Here is a 26,110-nt window from a genome sequence, read left to right as displayed (position 1 = left end):
TGTAGACATACTCTGAGATACAGTCAATCAGGATTTATCCATGTTGCTTCTGCACAAACAGCAGCTTCTCATATTTTGCTTTGGACTTAACTACTCCAGTAGCAGTTTATTTGAAGATGAAGAGGATTTGGGGAGGGGGGATCATATCTATGTATTATACAAAATTAAAACTAAGCAAATTTTGAACTCTGGAAATGTAATTCATTTTTTAGAGCATTGATCATTGCATAAACAACTAAAGCAAACTTTGCTCTCCCTCTTATGGAATTACAGTCTCATAATTTCATATTGTTTGTTCAGTACTGGTCATAGTTCAGTCTGCTGTGCTAATTGTTCTAATGTAATGCCATGGAAAACAAAGAAAAGGAAACATGATTTGTAATTTTGTTCTTTCATGGGTAAATTCAAGGTTAATTAGCTTAGTGCCATGGCAAATTAGCACTAATATATGAAGCTGTAAAGATTTACACAACAGCCTTGACGCATCATTAATATACCAGGTCATTTCCGCAGTTCTATTCTATATACAATAATTAACTGCAGAGCAAAATGTTGTCAGCTTTACGGAAAACAAATGACTTTTTTTTATATATATATAGAGACCTATCGCCGATATTTTTTTAGAATGAAAAATAGTTACAATTCAAATAAATTCCTGTCTAAAGGTATTTCTTCATAAATGAAATTTAGAATTCATTGTGAAATATCATAGACTATATAATTATGAATTTTGATATTTCTGTTAAAACTGTGGCCAAATTTTATAATTTTGTGCAGATATTAATTTGCATGGCCAAGTACCAAAATAGCGATGGTAATGCATGAAATTCTGAAAGGGTGGCCCTGTGTTTATAACAGTGTTATAGACTTAATATTCACTTTACGTAATAAAAGAGTTTACATTTTTGATAAGTCCTTTCTCACTGACATCATTTGTTTTCTTTGATTATAGATATAGTATTAGCTAATTGTCCCTGGTCAGAATTTCAGATGTAAGAGCTAGAAAGGGAATTAAATATCATCTACTGTGAAGATGCAGAAAAGACTTTATCAGACAAAGAGAACAAATAGACAAGACAGAATGTGAGAATCCTTTCCTCAGTGTCAGTCACTAGTTATCAAAACTGAATTGTAGCATAATTACTCCGTGTCACTAAAGTGTATTGTAACTAATACAAGAAGAGAGAAATGCTACTGAGGTATGGAAACGCTCAGTGTAGATTTTCTGTTTCGTAACATTTGAAGAATTAGGTATAGCAGAAAGAGAGAATATGGGTGTGACAAATGGGGTTCAGTAATTTCTTGCACCAGTACTTTTGCTGTGTATTTGAGGTGAAGTTCTGGCCCCACTGAAGTCAGTGGGAGTTTTACCATTGACTTCAGCGGAGCTAGACTTTAATCAACTGCATCTGCCTTTGAGTCTATTTAATATCTAAGATAATTTAAATATTGTAACTAGTAGCTAGTAAACAAAAGCTTTTATATTTATAATGTTATTTAACTTAGACTGATTCAAACTAGATTATTACTTTAACAGACATTCTGTATGGTTTCATATAATCCAATTTTAAAAGAGTGGGATAGTAAATGGAAAACAATAAAATAATCTACGATGTTGGAAGAGGCTCATAAGGAACCAATTAAATAGCAGATTATTCTATAGCATGCAGTGCACATTTTGTTGTTAAATTTTGTGTACAACAGAGTATGCCAACTTCATACATTTTCATGTGCTTGTCTTCTGACTTTCTTGACCAAATAGAAGAACCAAAATTGCATTTTGTATTGAAAGTGACTCCCCTAAATGTAGTGTAATTTCTGCATGTTTCAAATGTTTAATATACAGAATGTGTATGTAGGAGAGCTACATAGCTCAAAGTATTGCAAATGAGATGTAAGGCCTGATCCAGTGCTCGTTGATTTCATTAACTAGAGGGTCCTGCCCTAGAGGTTATCATTACAAGTCCAGCTCAGTTCAGAACGGGGGTGGGGAGGGGTATTGCCAGTGGCTGTTTGGTAATCTATATGAATTGCATGGAGTCCAGTTCCTTGTGAACAGGTATCCACAACACATATCACCAGCATAATTGTCAAACTTAAAACAAGGATTGAAGGGTCAGGTCTAAAGTAGTCCTTGGAAGTCCCTCCAGGTCATAGTTGAGACTCATTCATGGGGTAGTGTGGGAAAATTTGACTAGAATTCCCTGTGCTGGTCCCATTTTTTGTGGATCAGTTGGGGACGTCAGTCTCCAGGACTCAGTTGCCAGCACTTTTCTCATGAACACTAAGTTCATTTATGGAAATTAAACCTAATATAGTGTGTAAGAGGAAAATCTGCTTCACTACAAAAGTGGTATGGCTTTTCCTTTTCTTACCTTTCAGCAGTGGCTATGTAAAAGCTGCATCTTGGGCACATAAATCGGGCTGTAAACAATCCGCATATCTTTTGTTTCTTTTAAACCTCTTTAATATAGAAATTTCCAGTATAAAATGAAAAAAAACTTGAATATTTCCCCTCTTTTGTTAATGTTTCTATGCTTTCCTGCTGTAGCTAAGTAGCTTGAAATGTCTGTAGATTGTTTTAAGCTTCTCAATTTGATTTTTAATACATTTTCCCCTCTTTTATTTATTATCTTTTTCTTTCTTTTCGGCCTTCCTAAATCTCTCTATAGATGAATGAAATGCTTAAGAAGGTACAACATATGTGATTTTTAAATTAATCAACAGATATTGCTGTTTACTGTTTAGGATTCATTTTGTCCTTGCTCTGCAACTTTTTCCATTACCTTTAATGGCAGCAGTTCTTCATCTGTGTTTGACCATATATGTACTATATGTAGCATGCAAACTCTTTTATGCTGACATAGTATCTTAGATCAGTGGTATCATTTAATTAATAATATTTTGCAAGAAATTACTATTTTATATTTAAAAATTGAAACTATAAGCATCACTACACAAATTCCATATTGTGGTCACCATTTTGGGGTGAGAAGGATCATCATGAGAGGTGACTTCTTTATTGGCTTGGATGGCTTGATACTGAGCACGGCATGGCAATCCCAACTCAGGGAGGCTTGGGAAACAGGATAACATAATGAAGGGGTTGTTTTAAAAACCATGCATTATTCTGAGTTAAAGGCCTGAATACTCAACATTCAGGTGCCTTAAAAAATATAAAATATTTATACACGCTTTAAGGTCCTTTATGCTGCCAGAGTGGTGTAAAGTGACCTTAGTTAAAAAAAATCAGAAAATAATCATAAAATTGTAGTACCTAGGACAAACCTACAAAATCAACAACATTCATTTATAGATGAGGGGTAAAAATTTTTAAAAATACCTAAGTGACTTAAAAGCACATGTTCCATTGACTTTCAATTTGGGCTTTTGAAAACCACACCTAAGATCTTTAATTGCTAGGCAAACCCGAACAAGAAGGATAACTTGCTTTTATAAATATGTCTTACTCCATTTTTTGTATCAGTTTTGAGCACTGCACAGTGGTTTAGCCATGTGACTCCAATTAATGGCAGTGGGAGTTGTGCATCATAAACCTGACAGACATTTTGAGAACTTACCCTGATTGTTGTATTAATGTAGTTATTGTTTTGCAAATATAAATAAGACTGAGTTCCCTGAAGTGTCGTATCATAGTTATACACTGTTGAATGACTGGGTGATATGTATCCATTCCAACAGTCCTTACCAAGGCAAAACTTTCACAGAACTTTCAATACCTGAGTAAAGACTGTACAATCATGCTTATTATGTACAACATATATAGGTGTGTGTGTATGTGGGAGTGCATATATAAATGTAAATACAAAAAGGCTGATTCTCCACTACCTTACAACTAAATTTACACCTGCGTAAAGAGAATGGTAAGTTTTTGAAATATCATCAGACCAGAATTTTACATCCACTTTGCATTCATTTTGTGTAGGTGTAAAATAACTGCACAGGTTACAAAGTAGTGGAGAATTAAGTCCAAATTATGCTTAAAACTGTATTTTTATACAAGTTGTACTATCTTTTGAAGTTTGATACCCAAGAAGATGAGAAGTTGCTCCAAGCAGCAGAGAAGTATCAGGCTGAATGTGCATTGAAGTTTCCAAGCCGCCAATGCCTGACAACTGTAGTCGACATAAATGGGAAAACAGTTTTTATTACCAGATATATCAAACCTCTGAACCCACCACAGGAGCTCCTTAATGGTCATCCTAATAATTCTCAGGCAGCAGCAGTAAGTATTTTATTTAGAAAAGACAATTCAGTTCACAAGACATAAACTTAAGACTCTGTGTCTGCGCATGTGTGTGCATATGTGTTATTTTTTATGTTTGTACAAAAACTTAGATTGCAGGAGAGGAAATATATGGATACAAAGTAAAGAAATATTGAATATTCGTAGTACAAAGTAAATGAACAATAAGATGCTGAACATCATCTGTTAGAAAAGGACAAAATCTGGCAGATGTAAATTTGCCTGTAAATAAGTACTATAAGAATTAAATATGTTTAAAAGACAAAGAACAAAATAAAATGGAAGAGAAACAAATAGAGACCAATAAAGCACCACCTTTAACAAACATACTGTGTAAGAAAGTTGCAGTACAAATATTAGGTATGTAGCTCAGGTGAATTAGGATGTGCAGTTAAACAATGGCAATTCTGCAATGAATGGGAAACTAAGTCATAGCAGGCAGCAGGAGCATGGATGAAAAAATTAAACAAATATTGTCAAAAGAGGGAAACAGAAATATAAACCTACCGTTGGTGTAAGGTGCTGATTCGGCATAGTCATTAAACATGTGCATAACATTAAGAATGTTGTATGAAAGTCATTGCTTGATTGTGGCCTAAGGGAAGATCTGAGAGTCCTCAGATCCTTTTCAGCATAAAACACAAAATGGTTGCCAATTTGCAAACTAAAGGTGAAGCTTTCGTCCATACTGTTCAAAACAAGATAATTCAGAGTAAAAAATATCACTTTACTTTTAAATCGATCTGAAATCAGGTTTGGTACCAAATATATTTCAGTTTAAAAATTTTTGAGTTAAAACAGTAAAACAGCAAACTAAAGGTGAAGCTTTCGTCCATACTGTTCAAAACAAGATAATTCAGAGTAAAAAATATCACTTTACTTTTAAATCGATCTGAAATCAGGGGTGGTACCAAATATATTTCAGTTAAAAATTTTTGAGTTAAAACAGTAATAAAAGCCTTAAAATAACAAGGTCAGATATATCCTGAATTAAATTAGAACTTTCCATGAACTTTGCATTTTTTATTAATCACAAAAGTGAGCCAAATGCCTTGCTGCTTCATTTTTTTCATCTTAAGGCTTTTTCTTCCCTAGGAACTTGTCACGTGTTAAAAACACCGATTTCCTATTGTGGACATGGCCTAAGACTTGAATCTCATCCAAAGCTTAGACATGGTCTAATAGTGGAACTTGGGAGAATAGTTTTCAAAATTGTTGTTCTCAGTATTAGAAACCTTGAATTTGTGAATGAGTATGTAACAGCAAAAGAGGAATGTAACAGCAAAATAGCTATTAGATGTCTATGTAATTGTAAATATAGCTTATGCCTCAGAATAATTATTGTCAATATATCTAATTATCTATAAATATTAGAAATAAATGTTCAGTAGCTTATCAAAACAATTATTAGTTAAACTTAAATGTACATTTTACTTTAAAGAAACAAAAATCTGTGCATATGGTTTATGGTTCTGATCTGACTCCCAGTCAAAAAAGTCAGCTCAGGCCTTTACAAAAGGGACCTGTTCCTGCTGAAGTGAAGTCAATGGGTATTTTACCCTTGACTTGAGTGGGAACAGCAGTAAGTTTCCAATCTAGTTAGGACTAATAAAAATAATACCTTTCTCATCCCGCATAGTGAATGAGAATATGACTATGTTCTTTTCTTTATTTTTGTTTGTAGGAGTTGGTGGCTCGATATGTTTCTTTGATTCCTTTCTTGCCAGATAGTGTGTCATTTGCTGGAATCTGTGACTTATGGAGTACATCAGATGTAAGTAAAGACTAGAATTTCTTGTTCCTCTTCTGTTGAGAGTTATTTTTCTTTCTAGTTATTTACATTTTCAATATTGTCAATGGTTTCAGAGAATGAAATGATTCTTTGTCAAAGATCTAAGAAAAAGTGTTTTAAAAAATCACTTGTCCTGAAATAATTTGTACAGATCAGCCAAAATGTTTCTAACCTTGATAGGCTGTAAACTATTGGACCTAAGAACACCATAAGCAGTTCCCATTTCTGCATTCAGGAGGAATTAAAAAGTGCCCACTGAAATTAAGGAAAGAAAATATCACAGTTGGGGGTGGGGAAACCTGATAAAGGCCAGTATTTTCTCCACTTAACTCAGCTGGACCATCATAATTCTTCTTAGTGTGGAAAGGGGCACCGCCTGTAATGTCAGCTGCACTCATATTCAACCAGCCTCTCATACTTTGTTAGGAGAGGAAACAATGGCAGAATTACAAATATTAACTTTTCTTAAGGTTTTGTGAGACAATTTCAATTTTACCTAATCAATATTTTACAGTAGGCAGGACCAAGTATACCTTGATCTCCGTGATAGCTGTTTGTAGGTTTTAAAGAACAGGTTAGACAGTGATAGGGATTCCACAACCTCTCTTGGAAGTGTATTCCACTACTTACCTATACTTACAGGTAGAAAGATTTTTATTAATATCTAACCTAGATTTTGCGTGCTGCAGATTGTCTACCTTCAGTAGACATGAAGAATAATTGATGACCATTCTGTTTATAACAGCCCCTTAACATATTTGAAGACTTATCAGGTCCAGTCCCCTCAGTTTTCTTTTCTCAAGACTAAACATACTCAGTTTTTTTAACCTTTCCTCATAGGTCAGGTATTCTAATCATTTTTGTAGCTCTCAGTTTAGCCACATCTTTCTTAAAGGGGCCTCACCAGTGTCAAGTAGAGCAGGACAATTACCTCCCGTGTCTTACATACAACACTTGTGTTAATATATCCCCAGAATGATATTAGCCTCTTTTGCAACTGCATCACGTTCTTGGCTCATGTTCAATTTGTGATTCACCGTAACCCCCAGATCCTTTTCAGCCATACTACTATGCTAGTTATTCCCCATTTTGTAGTTTACCATTTGATTTAGTGTAGTACTCGTTTTATCTGACTACTGTCTGGTTTTCCACATGACCCTCCTTCCAATTCAGTCCTAAACTTAATAGCCAACATTCTTATGAAGCCCACGAGTTAGAGATTAATTCTTTTGCCATTTGAATGTTGGGATACTTAACACTGTTTTTGGAAGAACTGAGTAAAATATATTTATTTTGCTGAACCTCATGATGTAGACCAGGGGTGGCCAACCTGAGCCTAAGAAGGAGCCAGAATTTACCAATGTACATTGCCAAAGAACTCCACAGTAATACCTCAGCAGCCCCCCCATCAGCTTCCCCACCCCTGCTCCTAGCACCTCCCACCCACCGGCAGCCCCACCGGTCAGCATCTCCCCCTCCCTTTCTGCACCTCCTGATCAACTGTTTCATGGCATGCAGGAGGTTCTGGGGGGAAAAGGGGAAGAGCGAGGGCACAACAAGCTCGGGAAAGAGGGCAGGAAGGGGTGGAGTTGGGGGTAGGGCCTGTGGCAGAGCCAGGGGTTGGTTGAGCAGTGAGCACCCCCACACACACACTGGAAATTTGGCACCTGTAGCTCCAGCCCCGGAGTCGGTGCCTATATAAGGAGCCACATATTAACTTCTGAAGAGCCGCACGTGGCTCCGGAGCCACAGGTTGGCCACCCCTGAAGTAGACTTTCTAAAGGTACATTGCAACTTTGAAATGTAAAACGTTCCAATGCCAGCTTGTCATTAAAATTATTTTTTTAATTATAGTTCACACTTGAGTAGTGCTCAACTATAGTTATAATACATATATATACACATATCTATATATATACACACACACATACATACACCTTTCAAACTTTCACATTGTGGTATAAAGCAAAGATCAGTTTTCCTTGAAATAACATGAAAATTACTGGAGGAAGATTAGGTCTGTCACAGTTGAACATGGCTTGCTCATTCTAAATCATTCATTGGTTTATAGTCTCAGAATTCTCCAGGAAATGTGTTATGTTCACATTATCATTGCATACTGTCTGTGTATGGGTTTAGCTAACAGATGCACATAGACTATTCCCTACGGGCTACACATCTGAGGAACTGCAAGCCTTAAGGCCAGAATAATTTACGTTCAATATGCTTATTAGATTATAACAAAGGACTCAGGTTTTTTTATACAAATACCCTTCTTTTTTTTAAACCAAACTTTACTTCCATTGGGCATTCACCATCACAAGCAGACATACACGGATCTGGAAGGTGATCGAATTCCTGTGGATCATAGGTTAGCCATGCAGTACATTGATAGCATCTCAAAATATTTTCTGGAAATCTGCGGTGTGACTCAGTAGACAGAATTTGACTCTGATGGTGAAATTCTCTAATCTACTCTGCAGATCTCCACTGCATATTCTTCAATCATTCTGCATATGAAACAATGGCGATCTGAGTGGAGAATTTTGGCTGCAGTGTATTAGGAAAGATTCTTAAATGTTTCAGTTAGGAACAGAATTATTAACTATATCCCAATTTATTTGTAAATAGTAAAATTTGTCTGTTTCTCAATCAGCAATTTCTTGATCTTCTGGCTGGTGATGAGGAGGAGCATGCTGTGCTTTTATGTAATTACTTTCTTTCTATGGGCAAAAAAGCCTGGCTGATAATTGGAAATGCTATTCCTGAGGTAAGATAGTAGGTTTTGTTTCATTTGAATGTGAATATAATACCCCAAAGCTTACATAAATGGAGAATAAACAAGTAAAAAATGATTATGTTCCAAGAAATGGATTGAATTTTCTCTTGCAGAAATGATTTTAAAGTAATGATGGTGTGGGTTTAAACATTGGTGCCACTGGAACCCTGTTCTGGTATCAAGCATTCTTCGATCTTATTTCTCCATTAGTTAAGTATAAATCTTATAGATCCCCACTCCTGGATCTATGCTTCCATGTGTGAGTAGTGGGAACTATTCTCCATTGTCCTTATTCACCATTGTTGTCTACCTGTAAATCCTGTTGGAATTCACTTTGCACACATATAAATGTCTCCACCAGGTAAAAGGCACTGGAGATTCAGGGCCTCTATTTCTTAAAGCAGTTAAATTCCTTCAGCAGCATGGGTCATGTTTGTCCCACTAAAGTGCTCGGATTTCTAAGCAACCAGCACTACTACCGGGTTTCAAGGCCAATGGCCAAACTGTCTATAACTGCCCTAGAGGGCCTCCCTGAAGGAAGATTACAGGCATTCTCCCCGCAGACTGATTAGCATAGAACATGGGTCCTCAACATAAGCAGAGCTACAAAACTGAGTTTGGGGAAATCCATTCCCAGAATTTCACTCCTTTAGTTTTTTCTCAAGTATAGCAGTATTAGGAAGAGATTCTAGTACTCAGAATCCAATTAATCTTGTCAAAACTTGATGATGACAGGCCCAACAGGACATTCAGCCCATGTTACCAGGGAAAGGGCTGAAACCCAGAAAGTCCAGATAGGGTTCATGGGTCATCGGGAAGTGGGGTAACTAGCTGTGTATGAAGGATTGCTGTTGGGATAAGCAAAAGAGAAATTTAAGGCAGCTCTGTGTGAGAGAGAGAGAGAGGTGGGTGCTGGAAAGGTAAAGGAGAGGGGTATCTGGGACAGCTCTCTATGGATGTGAGTACATGCCAGGGGATGGGGGTTTGTGGCAAAGCAGAGGGATGCCTGGTATTGGTAAGGCAAGTGCCCTCGTCCTGCCTTGCCTTGCTCTTTGTCTTGTTGATGCTGTCAGCACTTCCCCATTCTTGCTGACTGTTAATCTGGCTGGGATCCAGCAGAAGCAGGGAGTAGTAAAAGAGAACATAAAGAGGCCACCCAGTAGTGCTTGGTGGGGCTGTAGAATTATTGCAGAGAAGCTCCTTTAGCTCTGCTGGAATGCATGCAATTCCAGCAGGGCTCTGGGAAGCTATGGGGCTGCCAAATGTGCATCATGCAATATGCAGCACAGCTGCCCTGCTAATTAGTCTTTCATACCGACCTACTTTTTACGTACTGGAGAAACATTTTTTTCAAATAACTTATAAAAGGATGCTTACTGATCCTTACTTGAAGCTGCCTCTGTAACAGAGACTATGAGCAGAGTCTCTCAGTTAAAATTAATACCAAAACTTCCCTGATCATTTACTGTGTTGTGCCCAGGGTATTGTAGGGTTCCCCTAAAAGTTGGTGACTTTATATGCTGGCGTACACATGCTATAAAGCTTTGTTTGAGCCTCAGCTCTGCACTTCTTTGTGTATTTGTGTAAGTCTCATTCAAATCGGGCCCAAATTGGTACTTACAAAAAACATTACTGCTCTGAAGATTGATTAGTACCCTATGTGGCATCAGTTGGTTGGTCTCAGACCAGTTCCTAGGGAATTAATAAAACTCCTGCTGACAGTCTCAGCAAGGAGGCTAGGAATTTGAGTGAATGTGGAGACTTAACTAGTTTCTCAGTCTCAGACATCCAGCACAAGGATCAGGCCCACTAACTGGGCAGTGTGGAGTATGCCATGATTGTTCTCTGGCTAAACAGAGAACTTCAATTTGTTATGCTCTCAATATGACAACTTTAATCAGCACTACATTTACTTGAAAATGTAGAGGAAAATGTCTTCTTTATTTTAGTTTTTAAAGTGCTGGAGTGGAAGGGTTATTTGTGCAATTCTGATTTAAGCCAAAGGAAAACTACACACCACTTTAGCGGTTTAGAGTTATTTGGACATTGGTTATGGTGGTTGAATTGGATGAGTTGGCTGTTTGAAGAAAACTACTCCAACCAGCTAGAGAAAGATAGTTCAATTGCGCAATTTGTCTGTGGCTTCGATAATAAAGTGGTACTGGCCTTTCAAATAAAATACAATACATTACATATTATCTTAGCAGAACTTTTAAAAAATGTTTTTCAATCTTTTTCTTCCTAGGGGACAACTGCATATGTATTAACTTGGGAGCAAAATCAGTATGTGATTTGGAATCCCAGTAATGGACGTTGTTATGGACAGTTTGATACTTTCTGTCCATTGCAAAGTGTGGGCTGTTTGATTAGCTTCGATAATGTAAGTGTTTCCATCTTCTCTCTCTCTCTCTCTCTCATACCCTCTTGCACACACAGAAAATGGTGCTTACCTTTGTCATCCTCTCCCTTAACCTCTTGTTTCCTAGTGGATCAGGAGTTCCTGTATCAGTGCCAATACACTTTATATTAGTGGGTCATGTTATCAAATAGTGATTTATGACATTCTTGAATTATGTTTCCAGCAACTTAAAAAGTTCTGATTTAACTGTTGTATAAAACAGATTTTTACTTTAGTTTAAACAGATACTTAAATTATAAATTACTTATATAAAAGGATATTTAAAAATATTAAATTACTATAAATTACTTATATGAATATAGCATACACAAGCAAAAAAATCCAACCAACTAAAAACTGTGCATTATAGGAGTTAATTTACCTACTCTTGCTTGATGTATTTGCTTAACTTTGTGACAAACAGCAGGAAGAGCAGCATGTGGTAGAGGCAAATCAGCATGCTCTGTGAAGCGAAATTGTGACTTGTAAACTACTCAATTTTCAAATATGTTAACAAAATAATGGATAACAGAGAACAGAATAACAATTTATTTGGAGGACTTTCAGAAAGCTTTTGACAAAGTCCATCATGAGAGGCTTTTGAGAAGACTGGTCATGAGGTGAAAGATAAGTATTGTGATAAATTGGAAATTGGCTGAGACATTGACAAAGAGTAGAATTCATCAATTTTCACCATTGCAAAACGTTAACAGTGGGCCCCCATGATTCTATATAGGAATAATGTTTAATATAGTTATTGATTTTTTTACAATGTGAACAGTGAGGTGGCAAAATTGGCAGATGATACAAAATTAGGGCTGTCGATTAATTACGGTTAACTCATGCGATTAACTAAAAAAATCATTGGGATTTAATTAAAAAAAATAATCACATTGTTAATAGAATACCAATAGAAATTTATTAAATATTTTGGATGTTTTTCTACATTTTCATATATATTGTATTCTGTAATTGAAATCAAAGTGTATATTATATTTTATTATAAATATTTTCACTGTAAAAATGATAAACAAAAGAAATAGTATTTTTTCAATTCACCTCGTACAAGTACTGTAGTGCAATCTCTTTGTCGTGAAAGTGCAACTTACAAATGTAGATCTTTTTTTGTTACATAACTGCAGTCAAAAACAAAACATTGTAAAACTTCAGAGCCTACAAGTCCACTCAGTTCTAGTTCTTGTTCAGCAATGGCTAAGACAAACAAATTTGTTTACATTTACAGGTGATAATGCTGCCTTCTTCTTATTTACAACGTCATCAGAAAGTGAGAAGAGGCATTTGCATGGCACTTTTGTAGCTGGCATTGCAAGGTATTTATATGCCAATTATGCTAAACATTCGTATGCCCCTTCATTCTTCGGCCACCATTCCAGAGGACATGCTTCCATGCTGATGATGCTCATTAAAAAAATAGTGCTTTAATAAAATTTGTGACCGAACTCTTTTGGGAGAGAACTGTATGTCCCCTGCTCTGTTTTACCTGCCCTCTGCCATATATTTCATGTTATAGTAGTCTCGGATGATCACCCAGCACATGTTGTTCATTTTAAGAACACTTTTCACTGCAGATTTAACAAAAGGCAAAGATGATACCAATGTGAGATTTCTAAAGATAGCTACAGCACTCGACCCAGGGTTTAAGAATCTGAAGTGCCTTCCAAAATCTGAGAGGCGTGGAGCATGCTTTCAGAAGTCTTAAAAAAGCAACACTCGATGCAGAAACTACAGAACCCAAACCACCAAAAAAGAAAAACAAACTTCTGCTAGTGGCATCTGACTCAGATGATGAAAATGAACATGCGGCAACTGCTTTGAATTATTATAAAGCAGAACCTGTCATCAGCATGGATATGTGTCCCCTGGAGTGGTGGTTGAAGCATGTAGGGACGTATGAATCTTTCGCGCATTTGGCACGTAAATATCTTGTGATGCCAGCTACAACAGTGCCATGAGAAAGCCTATTCTCACCTTCAGGTGACATTGTAAACAAGAAGCAGGAAGCATTATCTCTTGAAAATGTAAACAAATGTGTGTGTCTGAGCAATTGGCTGAATAAGAAGTAGGACTCAGTGGACTTGCAGGCTCTAAAATTTTACATTTGTTTTATTTTTGAATGCAGCTATTTTTTGTACATAATTCTACATTTGTAAGTTCAACTTTCATGATAAAGGGATTGCACTACAGTACTTGTATTAGGTGAATTGAAAAATATTTTTTTTACAGTGCAAATACTTGTAATCAAAAATAAATATAAGGTGAGCACTGTACACTTTGTATTCTGTGTTGTAATTGAAATCAATATATTTGAAAATGTAGAAAACATCCAAAAATAGTTAAATAAATGGTATTCTGTTATTAACAGTGCAATTAATCGCGTGATTAAACAACATTAATTTTTTTAATCACCTGACAGCCCTACACAGAATGATTTAGGTTAGTCGAGACTAGTGAAAACTGAGGAACTTCAGAAAGACTTAACATAGGGAGGTGATTGTGCAGCACTCTGGCAGATTAAATTCAGTGTTGACAAATTTAAGGTAATGCACACTGGACGGAATAACTGGAACTTCCTACATGGTGTTGGACATTGTCATGAACAGCTCAGTGAGAACCTCTGCTCAATGTGCAACAATGGTCAAACAACAAATAAAATACTAGGATAGATAAAGATTGTGATAGAAAATTATATTGAAAAATAAAATGCCATTATATAAATGGATAATCTAACTAGTAGCAGATGCCCTTTTACCTTTTCTGATGATATAAAAACACAGGCATGGTCAATGAAATTGAAAAGGAACAAATTTTAAAATGTTACAAGGAAATAGTTGTTTTATACAGCATATAATTAACTTGTGGAATATATTGCTACAGTACATCACTGAGGCTAAGACTGGATAATCTTTTCTGAATCAACACCCACAGCTATAGTAGCTACGATAAAAAAAATTATATAAATCTTCCTGCTTAAAAAACCCAGGGATATAAGCCAGACACTAAGCGATGGGCTTCATTTATAGTCAGATTATTCTGCAATTTTCCATTATAGGGCTTCTTGCACCTGCACTGACGTGTCTAGTGTTGGACATGATGGAGAGCAGATACTGGATTAGATGAAATACTGATCTGATTCAGTCTGGCAATTCATATGTTCCTATGATACTTAAAACATCATTAAAGTGCAAAATCTAAAACACACGCATGCAGACAGTCCAAAACATAACAAACTTGTATAAGAATATCTGGAAAATGTATCAGAAAAGTCAGCTGTTTGAAGTTTTGTGTATTATATCATATGGTCTCTTCATTTTTAACCTTTTAAAATTTAAAAACAAAGGGTGAATGAGAAAATTTAAGGTTCTAAATCATTTATATAATAATGAAAAGGCATCCCAATGATACCTTTCTGATAGTTACATCTTGCATTGAAAGCCATGTATTTCATGTTAAACATTTGTGATTTTTGTTAACTGTGCTGTAATAGATTGCAATTACATGCAGTACATTAACATATCAGATTCTTTATAAAGAGACTTGAGGTGAGATTGAATATACAAGAAGGCTCTTGTTTCATGTGAACTTATATGGGTAACTCCTACTGTAGCTCTGGAATGTAGCGAAGACCTGTGTTTTACCTTTGCATTGAAAAGATGTGATACATAGTGTAAACTGTTGCTGTTAACAAAGTTCTTCTCTTTTAGATCTGGTTTAATATCCAACAATATGATTCCCCAGTAAGGATAAATTTTGACATCAGCAAACCCAAATTATGGAAATCTTTCTTTTCACAAAGCTTACCATACCCTGGTCTCTCAAGTGTTCAGGTATTATTGCACCTACTTAAGATTCATTTTGTAGTTTAAAACAATTACTAGAATATTTTAAGGGATGGAAGGTGTGACATGAAATCTTCATTCACCATATGCAGTTTTTCTCTCATTTAGAGTGTAAGTCTTTATCTTGCACTTTAAGGGTAAGCTACTTATTGTTGTCATTATTATTATTATTATTATTATGTTAGTTCAGCAGGCCAACCACACCTCTTTAATAATTAGGTCTTTACAGACTTACTCCTGGGTGAATTTTGGGCCATTGTGCACACACAGAATTCATGTCCCCTGCAGATTTCTTTGGTTCCTTGCACAAAAATGACTTCTGACAGGAAAACAAAGGGAAACTGCAAAAGTGGTCACATGCCCCTCCCCAGCAATGTGGGTGCGTAGTTTCAGGCACCTGGAGCAGCTGCCATAGAGGTAAATCACTGTGGGATGGGGACGCCCTGGCCTGTGGCACTTACCCTGTGCCAGGCTTAGCTGCTAGTGCCAGCTGGATTGGGGCAGAGGAGGATGCAAGGAACAGCTAGAACTGGAGCAGACTCAGACCCACTCCCAGAAACCTGCACACACACACCCAGCTTGCTGCCCCCATTGCTCCTCAGCCATGGGGGGGGAGGGGACACCGTATGGGGAGTCCAACTCCCATGCAGCTGGATCCCCCCATACTCAGACCCCCTGGTGAACCCAGAACCCTGCACCCATTCTGCCAAGCCTCACCCCCTAAATCTGGACCCCCACCCTGGCACCCAGACCATCCCCCAATCATCCCCCCACACTTGAACCCCACCATAATGAGCTCCCCAGCACTTGCCCATCCCACTGAGCCCCAACCAGCTGCACCCAGACCTCCACCCCACCACTCCCCCAGCACCCAGACCCACCCCCCCCGACTCCCTCCGCACTCAGACTCTCCCCTGCTGAACCCCCCTAACGAGTCCCACTCCTCCTGCATCTGGAACCCCGCCCCCGCCCAACAAGCCTGCACATCCAGATCTTCCCCGCACCCAAATTGCCCCACACTGAACCCTCTCATCCCACACCTGAGAGGGGACTAGGGCTGGGGATGCCTGTGAGAGTTTGTCTCTCTTGCTTGCTATGTTGGTGCAACTGGCCCAGAGGAGCAGGACCCCAGGGTGTTTCTGGGGCAGGCCTGGCCCTTGCACTGTGTCACGGTCAGGTGCAGCCTCACTGCTGAGTCCATGTCCAGGGGAGGATGGCTGGTGCTCTCCCACCTCTGTGCAGCCAGTAGCTTGTGCTCCCTACTGCCATGCTGGAGCCTCTGCATTTATATATTGACAAATAAAATATGCAGAATTTTTTAAAATTCTGTGCACAGTATTTTATACTTTAGTGCAGAATTCCCTCAGGAGTCTACAGGACAATATATCAAGTGACAGTATTTTATAACTGATCTAGTTTCATTCAGAATGGATGAATCTCTCTTGTCCTGAAGCCAAATATGATTTGTGACATTTCTCTGTTAGCTGAGTCGCAAGTGAAATCCAAATAATATAGTCTCTGAAATCTAAGGAAAATGTCAAATTTGTCTTTAAAATATGAACAGGCCACGTCCGACCCCAAGCGCGCACTCTTTAACTAATCAAGCATACAAACATCCATGGTTGACACCTACTGTCAGATGGGACAGAATAACTTTGTGTACAAAATTCTAACTTCCAAATGTTGTTTTTCAGTAATTCATTTTTCTGTCGTCATGTAGTACATTGTGAAACACTGTGGGCCTAATTTTGATCTCATTCATGCCCTTGTTAATCAGGAATTACTGGTGTGAACCCACATGAGAAGAGAATGTGGTCCTGTGTTTTCATCTTTGATAACAAGAAGTCTTATACTCCAAGTAATGTTTAATCAATTCTTTTTTTTATTAGCCTGAAGAATTAATTTACCAGCATATAGACAAGGCTGCTGCATTAGAACTGCAGGGCAGGTAACTTTCCCTCTATAAATGTCTCTGTAACTCCACTAAACACTGTGAGCAGCAGCAGCAGCTCCACAGTCTGATTCACCACCAAAGAATGGAACATTCAGTGACCTTTCTCATCCAGTCTAGAGTGTAAGGAGCTAGAATTGGAAAAGTGTAACTACTTCTCGGGCACTCCATCAGGCATGCTCAGAGTGGCTTTTTGATCCTTTTAGCCAGGAGTGGGCTCTCCCTTCACTGTACCTATGTATTGCAAGAATAAGAATTAAAAGTTCAAGTGCCACACGGAGATCTTAAAAATCAGTCCTCCAGCATGTGATTTTTGGAGGGTTTCCTGTAAATCAGAACACTCTGGCATTACTGCTGTTGTGTTTATCTTTGAACTGCTTTGAGAACAGTGCAGAACTTATTACCCCAGTGCTTTCTACAACCTGGGTAGCGTGTCTAGAAAAATAAGGTTGAGTTCTGTTTTCTGAGTGAGTCATCCAAAATTGTGAAGCCAGAATCACACCCTGAACAGTCAACCAGTAAGGCAATTATAACAAGTAGCTATATTTTACTGCAGGATCGAAAAGATACTGAAAGAGAAGATTATGGAGTGGAGGCCAAGGCATCTAACTCGTTGGAACAGATACTGTACCTCCACGCTCCGTCATTTCCTGCCTCTCCTGGAACAGTTCCAAGGAAAAGCTGTAGAAGATGACCACCAGGCAGAACTGCAAAAACAGCTGGGAGATTACAGGGTACTATAATGAACGCCCATGTAGAGCTTGTGTAATGAAACTAGTAGATGTTCCTCACAGTCCAATATTACATTAGTAAATCAAATCCCTGATGTTTAATTAACAGAGAGTCACCTAGTATCCAAAGAATTGTCATATGGTGCTAGGCCTTTGGTACAAGACCAGCCAATAGTAAATGCTTTAGAAGGCAGCAAAAAAAGCCTAACCAACCTAACCAGCCCTAATGAATTTAGGCAATTCTGTTCTCCTAGAGCTGAAGTTGAGATTCTTTCCACTGCTCTGGAAAATTTTTATTTATTCAAGTTTGAAATGTTTTTAAGTGATTATTAGCCCGGCTTTGAGAGGCCCTTTGTTTTGTTTTGCTGATGGGGAATTTTGCCCAAAGAACTTCCTCAGACTGCTCCAAAGCAGTTTCTCACTAAACTTTTGATAGTTTTTTAAACGAAGCACATAACTCATAATAGCCCCTAACAGGCTAACAGTTTTCCTACAACAGCCAATAACAATTCATTATTCTTATTAGCAAAGTGTTTCTCGTCATAACAATAATAAAATGTCAGAGGCATCTAAACCTAAGGTTGGCTGTCCAAACCGTGCTTCCATTTTGATAGCAGAACTGCAAGCATGCAGCTGCAGGGTCTTGCCTCTCAGGGTCCTAAACATTATTTGTAGGTATGTGATGTTTGGTTTTTAAATGGCAGTGACTGAACATACAAGATGGCTGACTGCAGCACTGTCAACTTCTCGGTTACAATGACAGAGTGTGACTCTACCCCAGCATGCACCCCTCCAAGCTCCAACATCTGAGAGCTCTGACAAAGGAACTTCTGTACAGTACCAGCAAGTGGGTACAAATGCTGCAGAGACAGCATTCCCACCCTCTCAGCTCAGGATCACCGTACCCACATGCACTCTGCTCTAGCAGCTGTGGGGGAAGAAATCATCTGGCCCCGACATCTTGTAAATTCAGATGCATGATAACCAGTTGACAAATCATTTCATTCGAAAGGTTTGTGAGACTAACCAGTGCTGGTTCAGGGTTCCTGTTAGTGCGGGGCTCTGTTGGTTGCCAATATGCACTATTGCTTTTATTGCTTTCAATCATAGTGTACCATATTCAGTTGGCAGCTATGGAGGTGGCATATTGAATTAGAAATTGACCCTGCAGTTGTTGTACAGTTTGGGGATGTTCTAGCTGGAGTGTGGGGCAGCAGCAGACAAGTAGGGCTCAGGGACAAGCCATCACCACTAACTGATTGGTTCTCTAGAAGAAAGCAGGTGCAGATGGGTGGCCACAGTAGAGGCAGTGGGCCGGTCTGAGTAGGGCCAAAGGGCTGACAGGAATTAAACATCCATTGAGGAAGCGGTGCATTGCTTAAACATAGTTTAAAGTTGGAGAGGGGGCATTAATTTTAATGTGAAGTAGGCAGGTTATTCAGCATGTAATAATCTCGCCTCAGTCCAGTAATAAGTGCTCTTAAAAGAAAAGCTGAACTTGCGTCCACTGTGAAATTACAGGTAGTAGCCATAATTGCTGTAGCTTTTTTTACTTTCTGTACCTGGTGTAAAGCTCTTTATAATCTGATTCTGTACCTCAATTAATGAAAGAGAAACAGTCACTATCGCTAATGATTTTTTTCCTTAAATTCCTCAGGTTTCTGGATTTCCTATTCATATGCCATTTTCTGAAGTGAAACCTTTAATAGAAGCTGTGCATAGTACTGGAGTCCATACCATCGATGTTTCAAATGCAGAATTTGCTCTAGCAGTATACGTCCATGCTTATCCCAAAAATGTTCTCTCTGTGTGGATTTACATTGCTTCACTTGTTCGTAATAGATAAAAGTTTAGACTGGAATAAAGGCACTCAATGAGACAGCAACTCCCTATCAGAGAAACGCTTTAGTGTAAAAAAAAAAAAAAACATTGTCTCCAATTATACATAAGGGAATTGTTTGGAGTATTGTTCACACCCCCTAACAGTGAAGGTGAAAAAGCATAGTAGTATTCTGGATATTGCCTCTGTAGAGATTCTGAGGCGCTTTTCAGTCCTTGGCTTTTTGCCTGCAAAGAGATTATGTGCATGCTGGCTTTTGCCTCTGTATACTATGAAACACTATGTATGGAGCAGAGCCATTCTCCGGCTTGTACATAGTTGTGAGGGTAAAAATGCCAGTAGACACTGGCAGCCTATACCTGCTAAGCCTCCCAGCCCTGGTACTTTCTGAGCTGCTGTTAGGGTGGGAGATTTCCCCCCAAAATATTAATGGTAGACCTAGCTTCACCCCTCCCTCCCATCCAGGCATGGCCTCAGCAGCTTGGGTAAAACACCTAAAGGAGGAACTCTGCCTACCCACTTTCAGCTGACACCAACCTGTATGCATCCTATGTTGATGGTTCCAAAACTCTGTCCAGCTCCAAAACATTCTGTTAGTCTATAAGATGCTACAGGACTCTTTGCTGCTTTTACAGATCCAGACTAACAGGGCTATGCTATGTCCAGTGAAGTTACTTCAGTCAAGAGACTGTGACGAAGTTGGGTTTTATTCATCTTGTGATGTTACATGTGAGTCTAGGGTGACCAGATGTCCTGATTTTATAGGGACAGTCCCTATTTTGGGGTCTTTTTCTTATATAGGCTCCGATTACCCCCCACCTCCATCCTGATTTTTCACACTTGCTGTCTGGTCACCCTATGTTTCTTACTGTCATATACTAATATTGTGTGTGCCTCAGTTTTCCTGTGTACTGTACCAATATTTCGGTGGTGAGAATTTGGTGTGTGATTTTTGCTGAGGCCCTCAGGGCAGGTGAGGCTGCCCAGCAGTCTGCACCTATGCTATGGCAGTGCCCTTTGTAACCTGAGACCTGGGAGGGGTTGTGACCAGGTGACACCTTTTTGCCCGGGAAGCAGGACAAAGAGGAGGAGGAGGAGCAGCTGGTGTGTCAGAGGTCAGCTCATTAGAAGTTGGGCCACCTGGAAGAGGAGGAGTCCAGACTGTCTGGCTCAGGACTTCCCAAGATGGACTTGACTAAAAGTCACTGATTTCTGTGATAGCAAGCTCTGTTCTATGCTGTGTTCCTGTCAACTAATAAACCTGTTCTGCATGCTGGCTGAGAGTCACTGCTGACTGCAGGAGTTGGGGTGCAGGGCCCTCTGGCTTCCCCAGGAGCCTCACCCGAGACACGCTGCGGGAAGCACATGGGAGGAAGGGGATACTGAATGGTCTGAAGTCAGACCCAAGAAGGTCGAAGCTGTGTAAGCTTCTTGCCCTGGTGACAATATGCTCAGAGAGAGCAGGCATGCTACACCACAGTCCTGACTGGCTTCGTATGGAGTAGTTCCAGAGCATTGGCTCCACGACAACAGGTGGCAGAGGTGGGATGAGCTGCACGCCATGGACAAAGCATTCTGCAGTAAGTGACTGGGGAGCAGTAAAACAAAGAGGGATTAGTGAGAGACAGGCATGCTGGCGGCTCAGAGAAGTGTGGTTCTAGGGGATGGAGGAGCCTATGGCTTAACCCTGAGAGAGAATGGACTCCTGAAAAGGGCTGTCGCACTGAAGGGGTTCTCCCAGGGACAGTGAGGAGCTGCGAGAGCATCACCCTGTGAGTCCCTTGGCAACTGCGAAAGGATGGCTTATAACCATCTCCTTAAGAACACTAGAGCTGTGCTGAGGGAGAGGGCTGTGAACTGGAAGATTCACCAAGACACAACTAATTGCTTAGTTGGAGAATCATCGCTCTAAGGAGCTGGTTCCTGAACCAGCTGGGGCCATGAGAGAGGCTGGGAGCAGCCAGGCAGCCTCAGGGGTCACCCCAGCCACCAACCCAACCAGGGCTGCTGGGAGGCACTGAAAGCAGCCAGGCGATCCCAGCACCCGTGCACCCGACAAGCAGGGGTAGGTTCCCCGTTGGTGGAGCTGAGAAGGTTAGAGTTGGAAATGGAACTGGAACTGAAAAAGCTGGAGGACCATGAGAAGAAACCGGAGGACCGTGAGAGACAGAGGCAGCCTGAATTGGTGATGGCGGAGCTGAAAAGCAGAGAGACCCCTACCATGGTGCGTGGGGATGGTCCCAAAGCCCCCAGGGAACGCTGATATAAAAGTGCTGCCTCAGTTTAAGGAAGGGGGATGATATAGATGCTTTCCTCACTGCCTTTGAGAAGGCCTGCAAGGTGGACCAGGTTGACCCTGCAGACAGGCTTCAGCATCTCACCCCATTACTAGGTCCCAAGGCCATAGGGATGGGGTGGAAGCAGGAGCCTATGAACTGTTCAAACAAGCCCTGCTATGCAAGTTTGAGCTGACCCGCGAGGCGTACAGGAAAAGGTTCTGGAGTATGCGAAGACCCAGAGGATGACCTGTCTGGAACTGGCCACCCTGATGGGGGAATATACCCGTGTGTGTGACTGGGGCTGGGGCGCAAACCAAGGAGGACGTGATTGAACTGGTGGGGCTGGAGTGACTAGATGAACTCTGTCCCCCGACCTGAGGATGTAGCTGGTGGATGAGCAGTCGAAAGACCTGGCCACGCAGGGTTGCTGCTATGGAATGGAATCCCAGGGTGATAGGCCCACATCAGTACAGAGGGAGAATCACCCAGGGCCTCCCCAGAAAGAAGACTTAGCTAAATTCTTCCTGAGAGGCACAGCCAATACCAGAGCTGACCAACTGTCTCCCGAGGACTAATGGGACAAGAGGTGTAATTAATGGAGGCAGAAGAGCCACAGATGGATCTGGTGCCAAAAGGTCAGGGACAGGATGAGCAAACCGAGCCCTCAAAGGGTTAAGTGGGTGGGAGCTCAGCCAGAGGAGGGGCTGGAAGTTTAGCAATGGCCCAAGAGTGAGGCATCTCCCCAGCCAGCTCCTTTGGGAGGCTTGATGCTCTGGATTCAAAGTTTTCTATTTACAGGGTCGGTGCAGGATGGCCCCTGAGGAGCAAGGGCCTCCTTTCCCTGCACATGGCTGGGAAGCAGGTCACTGGGTATTGGGACATGGGCACTCAGGTAGTACTGGCCTGGCCCTAGGGGGTGACCCCAGACCAGGTGGTCCCAATACCTACCTGAGCCAGATGGATGTAGGCGGGTCCCTATTTAAGGTATCTGTGGTGAGGGTATGTCTGAAATGGATGGGCCTCAAAGATGTGGGGGTGCACTAGCAGTCACCAGCTGAGGTATTGTGGCGAGTGACCTGGCAGATTGGTCAGGTGGCCCCCAGAAGGCCCTAGTCATTACCTGTAGCCAGAGCCAGTGGGGCAATCTGCCCTGACACTGGGGAGGGTATCCTACAGGAGCTGCATGGCCCTACCGTGGCAGGAAGGGAGTCACCAGGGACAGTACGTGGTGGGGCTGCGGCCTTGGGCACAGCTAGTGAGAGAGAGCTGGTCCCCATCCCTTCCCCAGCCACTGAATTCCAGGTCAAGCTGCAGCAGGATCCCTCCTTAGAGAAGCTGAGGGAACTTAACAACTGCAGCAAGCTGCTGGGAAGGATTCTGCTGGGAGAAGGGATTCATGTTCCGGGAATGGGCTCCCCCAGGGGAAGTGGAACAGTGGGGGATCAGGATGCAGCTTGTAGGGCACCCGGAAGTACCACCGCAGGCTACTGTATCTGGCCCGTGATGTCCCTCTCTTGGGACACCAGGGAATCCAGCGCACCAGACAGAGGCTGCTATAGAACTTTTACTGGCCTCGAGGCTTTGATGCTGTCCAACAGTACTGCAGGTCCTGCACCCCCTGCCAAAGGTGGGTAAGACCCAGGACAATAGAAAAGCACCTTTGAGGCCCCTGCCCATCATAGAGGAGCCTTTTCAGAAAGTGGCCGTGGACACAGTGTGGCCCTCAGCAAGGTGACTTGGATGGAGGGAAAAAAACATTCTGGTGGTGGTAGATTTTTGCTACTCGCTATGCAGAGGCAGACACTGTGGCAGATGTGCTGCTGACCATTTTCAGCAGAGAGGGGTTCCCCAAGTCGGTCCTTACAGACCATGGTTCCCATTTCCTGTCAACGGTGCTCCGGTACTTGTGAGAGAGAGGTGGGGTCTAACACACCTGGGCTTTGGCATCCTCACTCCAGCGGGCTGGGGGAGAGATTCAATGGGCCTCTGAAGATGATGAAGACTTTTATGAGCCAGCACCTGCAGGCTTGGGCTAAGTATTTACCCCACTTGCTGTTCGTGTACTGAGCAGTGCCCCAGGAAGCTATAGCCTTCTCGCCTTATGAGTTGCTGTATGGGAGAGTGAGGGATCCCTTGGACTTGATGAAGGATGAATGGGAGAGGAAGGCCTCCCCTGATGGAGAATCAGTGGTGGAGCATGTACTGATTTTCTGGGAAAAGCTTGCTGACTTCATGGACTTGACCAAGGCCTGAGGGAAGGAGAAGGTCTGGCACAACCACTCTGTGCATGCCCACTCTTATGCCACTGGGGACCAGATGATAGTTCTCATTGTAAAGAATAAACTGCCTGGGCTGGGCCCTTTAAAGTCATCAAGCAGCTGAAGTAGGTGCACTATGTGGTGGCACTGTTTAACAGGGCTCTCAGCCACCAGGTATACCATGTCAACATGATGAAGCCTTACTCTGACAGGGAGAATTTGGTACTAGCCAGTGGGAGGAGCAGGAAGATGATCCCTTTGTGGATCTATTCCCTGAGATGGGCTGGCTTATCACTGGGATCAGTTCCCTTCTCTCACCAGCTAGCCCTTACTCAGCAGAGAGTTGCTGCATTCCTACCAACAGCTGTTCCCCAACTGGCCTGAGATCATTAACCTGGCTATCCTGGGTGGAGACAAGAGCTCACCCTCCTGTAAGATGCTCACCATTCTGGATCATAGGGAAAACAGCCCAGAACCAAGAGGTCAAGGACATGCTGGCTTTAGGGGCTCCTCCGGCCTCTCCCAAAGTGTTGGGTCCCAAAGATGGGTGAATCTGGTTTTGCGTGGACTACTGCAAGCTTAATGCCATCACCAAGTTCGATACAAACCTCATGCCTAGGCCTGATGAGTCCTTAGGCACATTGGGGAGGGGGTAGGCGGTGTTATCTCACCCACTGTTACTAGCAAGTAACTTTGGATCCAGGTGCCAGGCTGAAATCTGCTTTTATCACCCCACTGGAGCTATGAGAGTTCTTGGTCCTACCTTTCAGCCTAAAGGGGGGGCATCTGCACCCTTCAAGTGCATGGTGTACCAGTTACTCGAGGGAATGGAGAATTTTGCCCTGATGTATATTGATATGTGTTTTTAGCCAGATGTGTCACAAAGTGCTGGACCAGCTCCAGGATGCAGGACTGACCATAAAAGCTAGCAAGTACAGGTGGGGGGGATGGTAGCGGTATTATACCTGAGCAGCTGCCTAAAGCCATAGCCAGCCAAGGTGGAGGTTATCAGAGATTGGCCTGCTCCCTCGCTTAAGAAACAGGTCCAGGCCTTTACTGGGAGGGTAGGGTACTACCAGAGAATCATGCCCCACTTGAGCTCCATAACCACCCCCATCACTGTCATATACTAATACCATGTGTACCTCAGTTTCCATGTACTGCACAATATTTCAGTAGTAGGAAGTGAGGATTGCTCAGGCCCTTGGAGCAGGTGAGGCTGCCCAGCAGTCTGCACCTATACTATGGCAGTGACCTTTATAACCTGAGACCCAGGAGGGGGCTGTGACTAGGTGACACCTTTTGCCCAGGAAGCAGGATAAAGACAAGGAGGAACAACAGGTGTGGCAGAGGCCGTCTGCTTCAGGGACTGGAACAGAAGTCCAGGCCATCAAGCCTAGGCTTCCAGGAAGTCACTGATGGACTTGGCTGAGTCACTGATTTCTAAGATAGAACAGAGCTTGCTATGCTATGTTCCTGTCAACTAATAAACCTGTTCTACATGTTAGCTGCAAGGCACTGATGCCTACAGGAATTGGGGTGCAGGGGCCTCTGGCTGCAGCAGGAGCCCCACCCAAGGGGATGTGCAGCATGAAGCAAAGGGGAGGGGGATGTTGAGTGCACTAAGGTCAAACCCAGGAAGGTCAAAGCTGTGTAAGCTTCTTGCCCTGGTGATGAAGAGAGGAGGCATGTTACACCACAGTCCTGACTGACTTTGTATAGAGTAGTTCCAGCACATTGACCAAGTGACAGAGACTAGTGAACATTCTTCTTACAGTACCAACTGCATTGACTTAATTGTATGTCTGTGAAAGAATCAGGCCCACTTGGCACCTGAAGAATTGTCTCAAGCTACAAAAGAGCCAACATGGTTAGTAGTTGTTTTGTATACAAAAGCTACTACTAAGCACAGAATTATGGTGTCTTTCTCACAAAAAATGGCAACTGAGGAGAGACTG

General features: G+C 41.4%; 1 protein-coding gene across 3 annotated transcripts in view; it reads left to right on the top strand.

The window, feature by feature from the left end:
• Positions 1-23,635, top strand: part of CC2D2A (coiled-coil and C2 domain containing 2A) — a 155,467-nt gene extending 131,832 nt beyond the window's left edge. For 2 of the 3 annotated variants that reach the window (XM_050947299.1, XM_050947302.1), the window contains 9 exons: positions 2,673-2,693; positions 4,043-4,246; positions 5,952-6,041; positions 8,716-8,829; positions 11,084-11,218; positions 14,959-15,081; positions 16,983-17,041; positions 17,601-17,778; positions 19,433-23,635. In XM_050947299.1, coding sequence (XP_050803256.1) covers positions 2,673-2,693; positions 4,043-4,246; positions 5,952-6,041; positions 8,716-8,829; positions 11,084-11,218; positions 14,959-15,081; positions 16,983-17,041; positions 17,601-17,778; positions 19,433-19,621 — 1,113 coding nt within the window. In that variant the 3' untranslated portion in view covers positions 19,622-23,635. The remainder of the gene's footprint in view (positions 1-2,672; positions 2,694-4,042; positions 4,247-5,951; positions 6,042-8,715; positions 8,830-11,083; positions 11,219-14,958; positions 15,082-16,982; positions 17,042-17,600; positions 17,779-19,432) is intronic. The other variant, XM_050947301.1, reaches the window with a different exon arrangement.
• The last annotated feature ends 2,475 nt before the right edge of the window (positions 23,636-26,110 follow it).

Source organism: Gopherus flavomarginatus, chromosome 3 (genome assembly GCF_025201925.1).
Source record: "Gopherus flavomarginatus isolate rGopFla2 chromosome 3, rGopFla2.mat.asm, whole genome shotgun sequence".
Taxonomy (NCBI): domain Eukaryota; kingdom Metazoa; phylum Chordata; order Testudines; family Testudinidae; genus Gopherus; species Gopherus flavomarginatus.
The sequence above is the reverse complement of the archived record's forward strand: the minus strand, read 5'-3'. Positions and strand labels throughout refer to the sequence as shown.